Here is a 15291-nt window from a genome sequence, read left to right on the forward strand (position 1 = left end):
AGAAAGGTAGTGAGTTATCAAGGAAGGTAGGGAGTTACAAAGGAAGCTAGGGCATTATCAAGGAAGGTATGGCGTTATCAAGGAAGGTAGGGAGTTATCAAGGAAGGTAGAGAGTTATCAAGGAAGAGAGTTATCAATTAAGGTAGAGAGTTATCAAGAAAGGTAGGGAGTTATCAAGGAAGGTAGGGAGTTATCAAGGAAGGTAGGGAGTAATCAAGGAAGGTAGGGAGTTATCAAGGAAGGTAGAGAGTTATCAAGGAAGGTAGAGAGTTATCAAGGAAGGTAGTGAGTTATCAAGGAAGGTAGAGAGTTATCAAGGAATGTAGGGTGTTATCAAGGAAGGTAGGGAGTTATCAAGGAAGGTAGGTAGTTATCTAGGAAGGTAGGGAGTTATCAAGGAAGGTAGGGGTTATCAAGGAAGGTAGGGGGTTATCAAGGAAAGTAGGGAGTTATCAAGGAAGGTAGGGAGTTATCGAGGAAGGTAGGGGTTATCAAGGAAGGTATTGAGTTATCAAGGAAGGTAGGAAGAGGGGAAGGAAGAGAGGAAGGTAGGAAGAGAGGAAGGAAAGTAGGTAAAGAGGAAGGAAAGTAGAAAGAGGGTAAGGAAGAGAGGAAGGAAGAGAGAAGGTAGGAAGAGAGGAAGGAAAGTAGAAAGAGGGGAAGGAAAGTAAGAAGAGAGGAAGGAAGATAAGAACAGAGGAAAGTAGGAACAGAGGAAGGAAGGTAGAAAGAGAGAAAGGTAGGAAGAGAGGAAGGAAGGTTAGAAGAGAGTAAAGAAGAAAGGGAGGAAGGTAGGAAGGAATGTGGGGAGGAAGGAAGGAAAGTAGGAAGGAAGGTAGGTAGGAAGGAAGGTAGGAAGGTAAGAGAGGTAAGTGTGGTGGCATCAAGAGTAAAGAAGGAAGGAAGGAAGGAAGGAAGGAAGGAAGGTAGGAAGGAATGAAGGAAGGAAGGTAGGAAGGAAGGTAAGTGTGGTAGCATCAATCACAGAGTAACCTGAGCTGTCACACTCCACCCACTGTGTGGAGTTTTCTCATTAGTGAATGATCTTGTGTTGACCCCCACACCCTAACCCCCACCCCTCTCCCCCACCAGGCCACACTCCTGCCCACTCAATACCCCCACTCCCATCAAGCCACACCCTCTGTGCCCCCACCACACCCTTCTTCACCACCCTCACTTCTCTCCACCACCAGATATAAAACAAAAACTAATTTGAGAATGCCTCTTCAGATCTGCTTTAAATTTTCAACACAGAAATATCCACCGTGAAACGTATTGCAGTGTTAAGGTGTATATATATATATATATATATATATATATATATATATATATATATATATATATATATATATATATATATATATATATATATATATATATATATATGTACATAATATATATATATAACATATAGACCGTCTTTCATCATCATTCAACACTTTCACCATCACTAATACATAATCACTGTCTTCGCAGAGGCGCTCAGATACGACAGTTTAGATGTCGTGTGATAACTTGAGAATGAAAGTTCCGAGCGACGTCAAACCTAAAGCGTTGATGCTTAAGGGGAAAGTTTGTGCTGTTATCTGGCTGTGCAGACAATAATATTAAATAAATATGGATATTGTATTTTTATGCGATAACTAAAGGATACCTTTTCTGATAGGCTTTAAACTCTGGAACCTGGTGAATCTTACTTAGTGGACAGTTCGGGGTGGTTTTGGGCTATGTACGGGCCAATTTTCAATCTGCTTTGAAAAAAAAAATGAAATATTAGTTATCATGCAGTAAGTTTTGAATGTATCATTTGACTGACTTGATCTTCAACGCTGATATTGAAGTATTATTATTATTATTATTATATTATAATAATCAAAAAGAAGCGCTAAGCCACAGGGGCTATACAGCGCTGAGATATTGAAGTAGATTAGTAATTTGAGTCGAACTCTCTCATATTCCTTTAAGGTACAGAGAGCTGCTTTTTCACATCTGAAAATATACCTCTAACGTCCTTATTAATTATTAATTTGTAGAAGGAAATGCTCTACATTTACACCATCTTTTTTTTAATGGTTAAATATTTTTGTAAAGTCTGATGGATCCATACCTTTCTCGGATCGCGTCGTCACAGAAACATATATAGTATACTAAAGAGTTGTATTGTGTTGCAGAGGTGGATAGTGAGCCCCGCAGCACCAGTCGACCAGTCAAGCCTGATACAGTACCCTCCTCCAGATCCTCCTTTGAGAGGTCCTCCTTCACCATCTCCTCCCTGGTGGGCCGCAGCCTCTCCCCATGGACCAACCACGCCGACGGTGGTAGTCAAGATGCCCAGGAGAAAACTAAGGAGGAGGAAGAAGAGGAGGACGAGGAGCACATCGAAGTGGTAGACAACGTTGACGAAGCGCCGCTCAATGACTCTCAAGAAACACAAGCGGAACACAGCCAAGACAATAAGTCTCCCATACCTCGTCTCCTGTCGCCGCCGTCAGCGCGAGACGACAGTCCCGTCGTCTGCAGCAGCCTCTATGGTAAAATGTCGCCGGTGATCACCAGAGCGCCCGTACCGGAGTTCAGTATGGCTCTCAACTTGACGTCGAAGCCAGATGAAGGAACCACATTTAGTTTACGTGAGCCTCTAGTTACCAGTAAGATTAGCGAAACCGGAAGTTTAGGTCAATCTCTGTCCCCTCGCGAGGCACATAGTTTTCCCCTTAGTCGGCCCTTCCTGCCTTCCCTGCCTCTTCACAACCGAGACTCCCTTCTCGACCTGCCACGACCCCCTAGCCTCCCCCTGGGCCTCTATCCTCCGCCGCCCCTCGTACTTTTCAAAAAGGATGGCGAGGCATCTTCATCTACGAGTCTGGATGCCAACCGCAACAGCCTGGCTGTGTCGTACCCATCGTCACTGCCGTCGTCACTGAGCTACTCGTTCCCGTGGAGCATGGCGGCTTCAGAGAGCCTGTTCCCATGGTCACTACCAGGACACGGCTCGCTGCCCCTTGATGGCTCCTTGGTCAAACCCCTGCCCCTAGGCGACGTGTACTCCTGCATCAAGTGTGAGAAGATGTTCAGTACCCCACACGGTCTCGAGGTCCACTCCAGACGATCACACAACGGCAAGAGACCGTTCGCCTGCGAGTACTGCAACAAGACCTTTGGTCACGAGATCAGCCTCACGCAGCACAGGTAAGACCAAGACAAAGTGTGCATGCTCTATCCTTTCCTTGGACTGACCCCAACCCCGCCTTCCGTCCACTACAGATTTATACGCCCTCCAAGTCATTCTAGTTTGTTCTATCCTTTCTAAATGTCCGAACCATTATGAGACAGCCCCCTGGAGAGGGCCGTCTCATTAACCATTTGATGATGATCGAGCCTTCGCCATTTCTACCGGTAAATGACCCATGAAGAATAAAGTTATACATATGGTACTCATCAAAATAATTCTTAATTTGCTTGTTTCCATCCTTGTGGAGATTCCACTTTTTACACAGAGTTAAAAGGCTCACTGGATTAGAACTTTATAACATACAGTGTTTCTAATATATATATATATATATATATATATATATATATATATATATATATATATATATATATATATATATATATATATATATGCAAAACAACCACTCTGAAAGAATAGAGAAATTCCAAGCGCTTTCGTGACTACTCACGAAATGTGAGTAGTCACGAAAGCGCTTGGAATTTCTCTATTCTTTCAGAGTGGTTGTTTTGCATATTTTGAAATCACCTGTTTACTGTGATCTTATTGCATATATATATATATATAGGGAGGTACCACCTCTAGATCTTTACCGGGGACCCTCATCCTCAGAGAAGACATTAAACGTACCTTAGGAAAAACTCAAGGTTCTCTCCTGAGAGTGATAATGTACTCTACAAAGCCCCGGCGTGGGTGAAAGGCTGCATAATATTTTTTACCTGTCAATGAAATCTTTGGAGTTAACCGGTTAATAATTAAGTTCTATATGTTAATTGGTGATGTGAGAGTGTTAAGTGATGCGTGTGTTGGTGTGTGTTACAGAGCGGTGCACAACGCTGAGAAGGTGTTTGAGTGCAAGCAGTGTGGCAAGTGTTTCAAGAGGTCATCCACTCTCTCCACACACCTGCTCATCCACTCAGACACCAGGCCCTACCCTTGCCAGTACTGTGGCAAGCGCTTCCACCAGAAGTCTGACATGAAGAAACACACCTACATCCACACTGGTGAGTAGTGAACCCTCGCGTGTTTGTTGAGTAGCTTTGTGGATGTTATCCACACTAGCGAGTCATCCTTCAAACGCTAGTTATCCAAACTAGTATTTAAATTCTACAGGTGTTCAATTTTTCACTTAGCTGAAGATGAGCGCCAGAGGGACACACCTGTACGAGTTCTACACACACACACACACACACACACCACACACACACACACACACACACACACACACACACACACACACACACACACACACATATACACACACACACGGTGGCTGTTATTTCATGCTTTTTCTTGCATATCATTAAAACAGTGTTGTAGTGGCACCCTAGTTGGACAACATGTTATTACCTACAGTGTCTCAATCACCATTTGTTTGTCCTCACTTGACTAATGACCTGCCGCCCACCTCTCAAATATTCTCTCTCTCTCTCTCTCTCTCTCTCTCTCTCTCTCTACTTTGTATTCCTTCGTCAGTCCTTTCCTATCTCCCCACATTACTTTACTCTTCTTTATAACCCCACTTCTCTTTACCTCCTCTCCTCTCTTTCATACCTCTATTTCCCTTTACCCTAACCATCTACTTTATACCCTCACTTCCCCTTACCCCCTGTCTACCCTCCATCATATTCCCCTTTCTTTCCCTTACCCCCCTCTTTCCCCTCCATCATACTCCCACTTTCCTCCCCCCCCCGCTCTCCTCTCTTTTATACTGGCTCACTTGCTTTACCCTCGTCAGTAAAGGTTCATAAAAGAAGCTAAAGTGTTTGTTTTAAATGTTTACGTCTGCCTCCCACAGCTCTAAAGTCGCCAATCCTGTGAATCAACACACACACACACACCCTCTTCCCAACTCTCCTTTTATTCCTCTAGTATTTTCTTCCCCTGATTTTTTCCTCTCCTCATTTTTTCCTTTTCTCTTATTTTCCTTTCTTCTGTTGCTGCTGCTACTGTTGTTGCTGCTGCTGCTACTGCTACTGTTTTTCTTGTTGCTGCTGCTACTGCTACTGTTGTTGCTGATGCTGCTATTGTTGCTGCTGCTACTGCTGCTACTGTTGTTGTTGTTGTTGTTACTGTTGCTGCTGCTACTGCTGCTGCTGCTGCTGCTACTGTTGTTGTTGTTGTTGCTGCTGCTGCTGCTGCTGCTACTGCTGCTGCTGCTGCTGCTGCTACTGCTGCTGCTACTGCTGCTGCTGCTGCTGCTGCTGCTACTGCTGCTACTGCTACTACTGCTGCTGCTGCTGCTGCTGCTGCTACTGCTGCTGCTGCTGCTACTACTACTACTGCTGCTGCTGCTGCTGCTGCTGCTGCTGCTGCTGCTACTGCTGCTGCTACTGCTGCTGCTGCTGCTGCTGCTACTGCTATTGCTGCTGCTGCTGCTGCTGCTGCTGCTTCTACTAATGCTGCTACTGCTACTGCTGCTGCTACTACTGCTGCTGCTACTACTGCTGCTGCTACTACTGGGCTCCTGGTCAACTTGAACAATTTAAAGACATCAAATGTGTCTTATCTACCAATTTAAAGACAACTGGAGTTTCTCTCCATCACCGATTTCTTGTCTCTCTCTTTTATATCAGTTGTTTATGTATCTGCCTGTGTGTGTGTGCAGCAGCACCAAGTGAAGACACACATGGGTGGCCTTGTGTGTTCATCAGCAGCAGACAAGATGGGTGTATGTACATCTCTCGCTGTCTAGCGCATGTACGTGCCTCTATTTCTTAATGATCTAACCAGAGAGTAAAACTTAATAGTATTTGTTGTTACTTAATGTTTCCAGGAATCATCGCACCGCTGTCGGGCCTCGCATTAAATAATAACCAAGAAAGTATAGATAAGTTTACGAAGCAATTTGTAAGACAGGATGAAATGATCATAGTTCTGGCAGAGTGCAAACCTTTTAACAGGCTTACCTAAAAACATAAGATAGGAGGAACACTGCAGTAGGCCTACTGGCCCATGTGTGGAGAAAGACACTTATGTACAGATCAGGACATGTATTAAAGGAAACGTTTCGCCACTCGTGGGGAAATGTTTCACACTGGTATAACATGACGGTAGTACCTTCCTGAATGTTTGTAGTCTACCAGCCTGCTACTGGTAGTTATTTAAGGTTAAGCTTCTCTAATTTTAATTAGCTTAGATGAAATTTGGTAAGATTCACCAGGAAACAGGACGTTCCCTGATGTGGGTCTTTGTTACATGATGACCCGCCGCTGGAGCTTTTTGTCACTTGACCGAGGCCTTCCACTGGCTTACACCTCCACCCCCTTAAAAATTAAAGTTATAAAGTGCTATACATTTTTAATTAGGTATCGTCGAAGGAGCACCTTCAAGTGGTTGTCTGATTTTCCCTTCCTCCTCCAAGGTTTCCCCTTTAACACGAGAACACCTCATCCGATCACCTTCAACTTAACGCTTTTGCACTGTAATTAGGATCTTCGTGTGATAAATTAAGCCTCCTCTGCAGCCTACCTAGGAGAAAATAGTAATTGATGAGAAAGACATATGTGCAACAGTTAGGTATCTTTATTCTGAAACGTTCCGCCTACACAGAAGACTTCTTCAGTCGAGTACAGAAGAGTTAGAAGAAACAGTAGAGATGTGAAGGCAAAGTAATCAGTCTATCACCCTTGAAGACGAAGTTTTGAGGTGGTCAGTCCCTCAGCCTCCAGGCTGAGGGACTGACCCCTGTGATAGGCCTCAAACTTTTAGCGATGGTGGAATTTGCTCATTGGGAGCTTCGAATTTATTTCAGGCAGTTCACATTTTAGTTTGCCAATTTGATTAACAGACTTGTTTCCATCCAAAAATTGGAGAATCTCTGTTTCGATCGGATTCAAACCTTGAACGCCGATGCATCTTCCCGAGAGGAAGTGTTAGGCTGTTATTGGACAATGTAGAACATTACAGCGCGGTGTTTACCTCCACCCTTCAAGTATCCTGTCTGCTAGCGCACACCAAGTCTGGCACTTACAGTGTCCGACAAAAATCTTATGCGATTGTACAAAATTTGAAACCGAATATAACAACGACACGAAAACTGCGAAATGTTGAAAACTCGCCGGAAAACCCGACTGTGTCAAAGTCTGCAATACTGAACCATAACGAGGGTGATGGTTCATGGGATTACAATCATGTGCCACTTTCATATAGACGATTTCTGATTTTTGTTTCAGTGTGATAACTTGAGAAAGCCTCTTGTGTTCGGCTTCAAGAAGAACACTGGTATTATTATTATTATTATTATTATTATTATTATTATTAGTGTGTATACGTCCTGGTATGCCATTTTCATTCATTAAAATAGTATGGAAGTTTTACCCTGAAATAACGTGAATAAGTCTCTTTTGAACGCTATCACTGCCGCCCCAGAGTCGTACTCTAGCTTCTCCACACAGAGGCTTGTACTTCACCTCCTACACACAGAGGATCGTACTCCAGCACACACACAGGGTCGTACTCCAGCTCCGCTCCTGGTTTACAAGTTTGTACATTAAGTTAGTCAGACAAGCCTCTCACATCTTTCCTTTGGTTAACCATCTTAGATTTCAGTTTTTCTTGCTTAGTCATTCTTAGTTTTTCGTTGTCTTCAATGGTTCTCTGCTTCTCTCCTTCCTCTCTGTTCTCTGCCTCTCTCCTTCCTCTCCTCTGTCTCTCTCCTTCCTCTCCTCTGTCTCTCTCCTTCCTCTCCTCTGTCTCTCTCCTTCCTCTCCTCTGTCTCTCTCCTTCCTCTCCTCTGCCTCTCTCCTTCCTCTCTGTTCTCTGCCTCTCTCCTTCCTCTCTGTTCTTTGCCTCTCTCCTTCCTCTCTGTTCTCTGCCTCTCTCCTTCCTCTCTGTTCTCTGCCTCTCTCCTTCCTCTCTGTTCTCTGCCTCTCTGTTCTCTGCCTCTCTCCTTCCTCTCTGTTCTCTGCCTCTCTCCTTCCTCTCTGTTCTCTGCCTCTCTCCTTCCTCTCTGGCTGTTACATTCAATTTTTCCTAAGTCATTTATATCTTCGTTTTGATGTTTCTTATTTTCTCTTTTTTTTTTTAATCCCTTCTACTTAGCTTTTATATTTCCTCATATTATTCCATTAATCATTTCCCCTCACTCCCTCTTCCAACATACACCATACGTCAAGTACACAACTCACAGTAATCCTAAAATTCACCAAACAGCAAATATACAATCCACAATTCCTTCAAAATTCTCCCCTACGTGTAAGCCCAAGCCACATCACACACACTGATGGAGCCAAGCAAGCCAGTTAAGTCATATGTGCCCTGGAGTCAATAAATGAAACAAACTAGCGGAGGTAGAGAGAGAGAGAGAGGGAGAGAGAGAGAGAGAGAGAGAGAGAGAGAGAGAGAGAGAGAGAGAGAGAGAGAGAGAGAGAGAGAGAGAGAGAGAGAGAGAGAGAGAGAGGTTTTAAAGTCTCATCCCGCTGCTCTTTTGTCATGGCGGAAACCATGTGGGTAAGCCCATTTGACGAACCACTGACTTGGAAACCTCCCATTGAGTCTTCTCCCCTCCATCCCTCCCTACCTCCACCCATCCTACCTCCACCCATCCTACCTCCCTACCTCCACCCATCCTACCTCCCTACCTCCACCTTTCCTACCTCCACCCATCCTACCTCCCTACCTCCACCCATCCTACCTCCCTACCTCCACCCATCCTACCTCCCTACCTCTACTCATCCTACCTCCCTACCACTATCACTATCTACCTACCTGCATACATCCATCTCTCCCTACTTACCTCCATCCATCCATCCCTATCTACCTATCTCCATCCCTACCTATCTTCACCAATCCACCCCTCCCTACCTATGTACCTCAAACCATCCCTCTCTACCTACCTCCCTACTTCCATCCATCCCTCCCTCCCTACCTCCATCCATCCACCCCACCCTCCCTCCCTACCTACCTCCTTTCCTATCTACCTACCTCCATTCCTTCCTCCCTCCCTACCTCCATCCATCCATCCCTCCCTCCCTACCTCCATCCATCCATCCCTCCCTCCCTCCCTCCCTCCCTCTCTACCTCCTTCCCTCCCTACCTACCTCCTTTCCTATCTACCTACCTCCTTTCCTTCCTCCCTCCCTACCTCCAACCATCCATCCCTCCCTCCCTACCTCCATCCATCCATCCCTCCCTCCCTACCTCCATCCATCCATCCCTCCCTCCCTCCCTCCCTCCCTCTCTACCTCCCTCCCTCCCTACCTACCTCCTTTCCTCCCTACCTAGATCCATCCCTCCCTCCTTACCACCGTCCATCCATCCAACCCTCCCAACCTTCCTTCCCCTAGTCTTCCTTCCCTCCCATCCACCATCCTCCTAGTCCTCCTTCCACCTCTCCTTCTCCTTCATAACCTTCCATTTTTTCTTCCATTCCTCACCTGCCACTGTGTTACCACTGTTACCACTGTGTAACCACTGTGTTACCACTGTTTCCACTGTGTAACCATTGTGTTACCACTGTGAAACCACTGTGTTGATACTGCTGCCACTGTGTTATCACTCTGTAACCACTGTGTTACCACTGTTACCACTGTGTTACCACTGTGTTACCACTGTTACCACTGTGTTACCACTGTGTTATGCAGTGCATCGGGTATGAGAGGTAATCAGTATTGATTCTAGGGGAAGAAAGCTCCAATTCCTTGGATCAGGAGTCCTACAAACTATTTTGTGAAGCTAGTGTAAGGGAGTGTATTAATTCAGTGTAAGAGACGGTGTACCAACCCAGCGTAAGGGAGTGTACTCAGTGTAAGGGAGTGTACCCAGTGTAAGGGAGTGTACTCAGTGTAAGGGAGTGTACTCAGTGTAAGGGAGTGTACCCAGTGTAAAGGAGTGTACTCAGTGTAAGGGAGTGTACTCAGTGTAAGGGAGTGTACTCAGTGTAAGGGAGTGTACCCAGTGTAAGGGAGTGTACCCAGTGTAAGGGAGTGTACTCAGTGTAAGGGAGTGTACTCAGTGTAAGGGAGTGTACTCAGTGTAAGGGAGTGTACCCAGTGTAAGGGAGTGTACTCAGTGTAAGGGAGTGTACTCAGTGTAAGGGAGTGTACTCAGTGTAAGGGAGTGTACCCAGTGTAAGGGAGTGTACTCAGTGTAAGGGAGTGTACTCAGTGTAAGGGAGTGTACTCAGTGTAAGGGAGTGTACTCAGTGTAAGGGAGTGTACTCAGTGTAAGGGAGTGTACCCAGTGTAAGGGAGTGTACTCAGTGTAAGGGAGTGTACTCAGTGTAAGGGAGTGTACTCAGTGTAAGGGAGTGTACCCAGTGTAAGGGAGTGTACTCAGTGTAAGGGAGTGTACTCAGTGTAAGGGAGTGTACTCAGTGTAAGGGAGTGTACTCAGTGTAAGGGAGTGTACCCAGTGTAAGGGAGTGTACCCAGTGTAAGGGAGTGTACTCAGTGTAAGGGAGTGTACTCAGTGTAAGGGAGTGTACTCAGTGTAAGGGAGTGTACCCAGTGTAAGGGAGTGTACTCAGTGTAAGGGAGTGTACTCAGTGTAAGGGAGTGTACTCAGTGTAAGGGAGTGTACCCAGTGTAAGGGAGTGTACTCAGTGTAAGGGAGTGTACCCAGTGTAAGGGAGTGTACTCAGTGTAAGGGAGTGTACTCAGTGTAAGGGAGTGTACTCAGTGTAAGGGAGTGTACTCAGTGTAAGGGAGTGTACCCAGTGTAAGGGAGTGTACTCAGTGTAAGGGAGTGTACTCAGTGTAAGGGAGTGTACCCAGTGTAAGGGAGTGTACTCAGTGTAAGGGAGTGTACTCAGTGTAAGGGAGTGTACTCAGTGTAAGGGAGTGTACCCAGTGTAAGGGAGTGTACTCAGTGTAAGGGAGTGTACTCAGTGTAAGGGAGTGTACTCAGTGTAAGGGAGTGTACTCAGTGTAAGGGAGTGTACTCAGTGTAAGGGAGTGTACTCAGTGTAAGGGAGTGTACCCAGTGTAAGGGAGTGTACTCAGTGTAAGGGAGTGTACTCAGTGTAAGGGAGTGTACCCAGTGTAAGGGAGTGTACTCAGTGTAAGGGAGTGTACCCAGTGTAAGGGAGTGTACCCAGTGTAAGGGAGTGTACTCAGTGTAAGGGAGTGTACTCAGTGTAAGGGAGTGTACCCAGCGTAAGGAAGTGTACTCAGTGTAAGGGAGTGTACCCAGTGTAAGGGAGTGTACTCAGTGTAAGGGAGTGTACTCAGTGTAAGGGAGTGTACCCAGTGTAAGGGAGTGTACTCAGTGTAAGGAAGTGTACCCAGTGTAAGGGAGTGTACTCAGTGTAAGGGAGTGTACTCAGTGTAAGGGAGTGTACTCAGTGTAAGGGAGTGTACTCAGTGTAACGAAGTGTACTCAGTGTAAGGGAGTGTACTCAGTGTAAGGGAGTGTACTCAGTGTAAGGGAGTGTACTCAGTGTAAGGGAGTGTACCCAGTGTAAAGGAGTGTGCTCAGTGTAAGGGAGTGTACCCAGTGTAAGGGAGTGTACTCAGTGTAAGGGAGTGTACCCAGTGTAAGGGAGTGTACTCAGTGTAAGGGAGTGTACTCAGTGTAAGGGAGTGTACCCAGTGTAAGGGAGTGTACCCAGTGTAAGGGAGTGTACTCAGTGTAAGGGAGTGTACCCAGTGTAAGGGAGTGTACTCAGTGTAAGGGAGTGTACCCAGTGTAAGGGAGTGTACCCAGTGTAAGGGAGTGTACTCAGTGTAAGGGAGTGTACTCAGTGTAAGGAAGTGTACTCAGTGTAAGGGAGTGTACTCAGTGTAAGGGAGTGTACTCAGTGTAAGGGAGTGTACTCAGTGTAAGGGAGTGTACCCAGTGTAAGGAAGTGTACTCAGTGTAAGGGAGTGTACTCAGTGTAAGGGAGTGTACTCAGTGTAAGGGAGTGTACTCAGTGTAAGAGTGTACCCAGTGTAAGGGAGTGTACCCAGTGTAAGGGAGTGTACTCAGTGTAAGGGAGTGTACTCAGTGTAAGGGAGTGTACTCAGTGTAAGGGAGTGTACTCAGTGTAAGGGAGTGTACTCTACATAAGGAAGTGCATTAAGTGTAAGGGAGTACATTCAGTGTAAGGGAGTACATTCAGTGTAAGAGAGTACATTCAGTGTAAGGGAGTACATTCAGTGTAAGAGAGTACATTCAGTGTAAGAGTACATTCAGTGTAAGAGAGTACATTCAGTGTAAGAGAGTACATTCAGTGTAAGAGAGTACATTCAGTGTAAGGGAGTACATTCAGTGTAAGAGAGTACATTCAGTGTAAGGGAGTACATTCAGTGTAAGAGAGTACATTCAGTGTAAGAGAGTACATTCAGTGTAAGAGAGTACATTCAGTGTAAGAGAGTACATTCAGTGTAAGGGAGTACATTCAGTGTAAGAGAGTACATTCAGTGTAAGGGAGTACATTCAGTGTAAGAGAGTACATTCAGTGTAAGAGAGTACATTCAGTGTAAGAGAGTACATTCAGTGTAAGGGAGTACATTCAGTGTAAGAGTACATTCAGTGTAAGGGAGTACATTCAGTGTAAGAGAGTACATTCAGTGTAAGAGAGTACATTCAGTGTAAGGGAGTACATTCAGTGTAAGAGTACATTCAGTGTAAGAGAGTACATTCAGTGTAAGAGAGTACATTCAGTGTAAGGGAGTACATTCAGTGTATGGGAGTACATTCGGTGTAAGGGAGTACATTCAGTGTAAGGGAGTACATTCAGTGTAAGGGAGTACATTCAGTGTAAGGGAGTACATTCAGTGTAAGGGAGTACATTCAGTGTAAGGGAGTACATTCAGTGTAAGGGAGTACATTCAGTGTAAGAGAGTACATTCAGTGTAAGAGAGTACATTCAGTGTAAGAGAGTACATTCAGTGTAAGAGAGTACATTCAGTGTAAGAGAGTACATTCAATGTAAGGGAGTACAGTGTAAGGGAGTACATTCAGTGTAAGAGAGTACATTCAGTGTAAGAGAGCACATTCAGTGTAAGAGAGTACATTCAGTGTAAGAGAGTACATTCAGTGTAAGAGAGTACATTCAATGTAATGGAGTACAGTGTAAGGGAGTACATTCAGTGTAAGGGAGTACATTCAGTGTAAGGGAGTACAGTGTAAGGGAGTACATTCAGTGTAAGGGAGTACAGTGTAAGGGAGTACATTCAGTGTAAGGGAGTACATTCAGTGTAAGGGAGTACAATCAGTGTAAGGGAGTACAATCAGTGTAAGGGAGTACAATCAGTGTAAGGGAGTACATTAAACACTGAGGTGGGGGGGAGGGGCATGCCTACCTTCATGCTGGTGAAGAGCTCTTGCTCGAAGGAAGTGGAACAAGCCTTATTTTGCTGAGATCTCAGCCTATCACATCTCGTTCCCCGGGAGCTGTCTGACACGACCCCCACCCACCCCCTACGGGTTCAGCGCTTCCCCATAGTCTCTTCTGTTGCACTGTTGCACCCAGTTTGTAATGGTGGATGAGGGTGTATTGATCAGTTCAACACTAACCCGCGTCGCACTCCACGTTCCTAACACTGAAACAAGTGTACACACACACACACACACACACACACACACACACACACACACACACACACACACACACACACACACACACACACACACACACACGCACACGCACGTGAACAGTCTAAGTATCACGACAGATATATTCATCAGGAACCGAGTACATATGCTTGAGTTTACCTATCCATCAAATGGGCGTATGACACTACCGTCTGGGCTACAAGGTAACACTCATTATTACATCAACACACCTGACACCACCTGGCTACCAGGTACCACTATCACCTCTGCTACTATATACTCATTAACCAATAAGCCAGTATAAATGCATCAACCACCGCTGTCATCAACAACCACTGTCATCAACAACCGCTGTCATCAACCACCACTGTCATCAACCACCGCTGTCATCAACCACCACTGTCATCAACAACCGCTGTCATCAACCACCACTGTCATCAACCACCGCTGTCATCAACCACCACTGTCATCAACAACCGATGTCATCAACCACCACTGTCATCAACCACCGCTGTCATCAACCACCGCTGTCATCAACCACCACTGTCATCAACCACCGCTGTCATCAACCACCGCTGTCATCAACAACCACTGTCATCAACCACCGCTGTCATCAACCACCACTGTCATCAACCTCCGCTGTCATCAACCACCGCTGTCATCAACAACCGATGTCATAAACTACCGATGTCATCAACCACCGCTGTCATCAACCACCACTGTCATCAACCACCGCTGTCATCAACCACCACTGTCATCAACAACCGATGTCATCAACAACCACTGTCATCAACCACCACTGTCATCAACCACCACTGTCATCAACCACCACTGTCATCAACCACCGCTGTCATCAACCACCACTGTCATCAACCACCGCTGTCATCAACCACCACTGTCATCAACCACCGCTGTCATCAACCACCACTGTCATCAACCACCACTGTCATCAACAACCGATGTCATAAACTACCGATGTCATCAACCACCGCTGTCATCAACCACCACTGTCATCAACCTCCGCTGTCATCAACCACCGCTGTCATCAACAACCGATGTCATAAACTACCGATGTCATCAACCATCTGCGTGAAAACTTACATTAAGCCAAACAATGAGCATCAATCAGCAGTGGAGAAAAGGGGAGGAGAGAAGGGCGACGGGGGAAAGGGAAGGAGGGAGAGGGCAAAATAAGGGGGTGGGTAGAAGAATGGGAAGGGGGGAAGAAAGGGAAAAGATGGGCGAACGGGAGGAGAGAGGGGCGAAGGAAGGGGGAAGGGGAGGGAGGAAGTAAAGAGAGGAGGAAGAAAGGGGAGGAGGAGGTAACAAGACACTCTCAGTGAACTCTTCCATCACTGGTACTCCTAAAAAGTAGAACAGAAACAGTCTGACTGATCGGACACCAGGCCGCTATTAGCAGACGGAGGATCGAGCCTTCACCACTCCTTGCGCTGAATAACTCATACGGTTTAGAGCCTCATGAAACGAGATGTGAAACCGATCGTGACAACAGAGATCTGGCTCTCAGTAGTAACTAATGTTAGAGACAACGAGGAAGGTCACCACTGGAAATAAGTCGC

At 45.8% G+C, this 15291-nt stretch overlaps 2 protein-coding genes across 2 annotated transcripts in view; one reads left to right on the forward strand and one right to left on the reverse strand.

Moving 5' to 3' along the window:
• LOC128684571 (mucin-5B-like) overlaps positions 1-15291 on the reverse strand; it is a 1040772-nt gene that overhangs the window by 695844 nt on the left and 329637 nt on the right. The gene's annotated exons all lie outside the window — the stretch shown is intronic.
• The window catches only part of LOC128684382 (uncharacterized), a 620161-nt gene that overhangs the window by 396840 nt on the left and 208030 nt on the right, over positions 1-15291 (forward strand). The window contains exons 3-4 of the mRNA XM_070095925.1: positions 2172-3189; positions 4052-4233. Of these exons, the coding sequence (XP_069952026.1) occupies positions 2172-3189; positions 4052-4233 (1200 nt within the window). The remainder of the gene's footprint in view (positions 1-2171; positions 3190-4051; positions 4234-15291) is intronic.

Source organism: Cherax quadricarinatus, chromosome 4, assembly GCF_038502225.1.
Source record: "Cherax quadricarinatus isolate ZL_2023a chromosome 4, ASM3850222v1, whole genome shotgun sequence".
In the NCBI taxonomy this organism is placed as follows: domain Eukaryota; kingdom Metazoa; phylum Arthropoda; class Malacostraca; order Decapoda; family Parastacidae; genus Cherax; species Cherax quadricarinatus.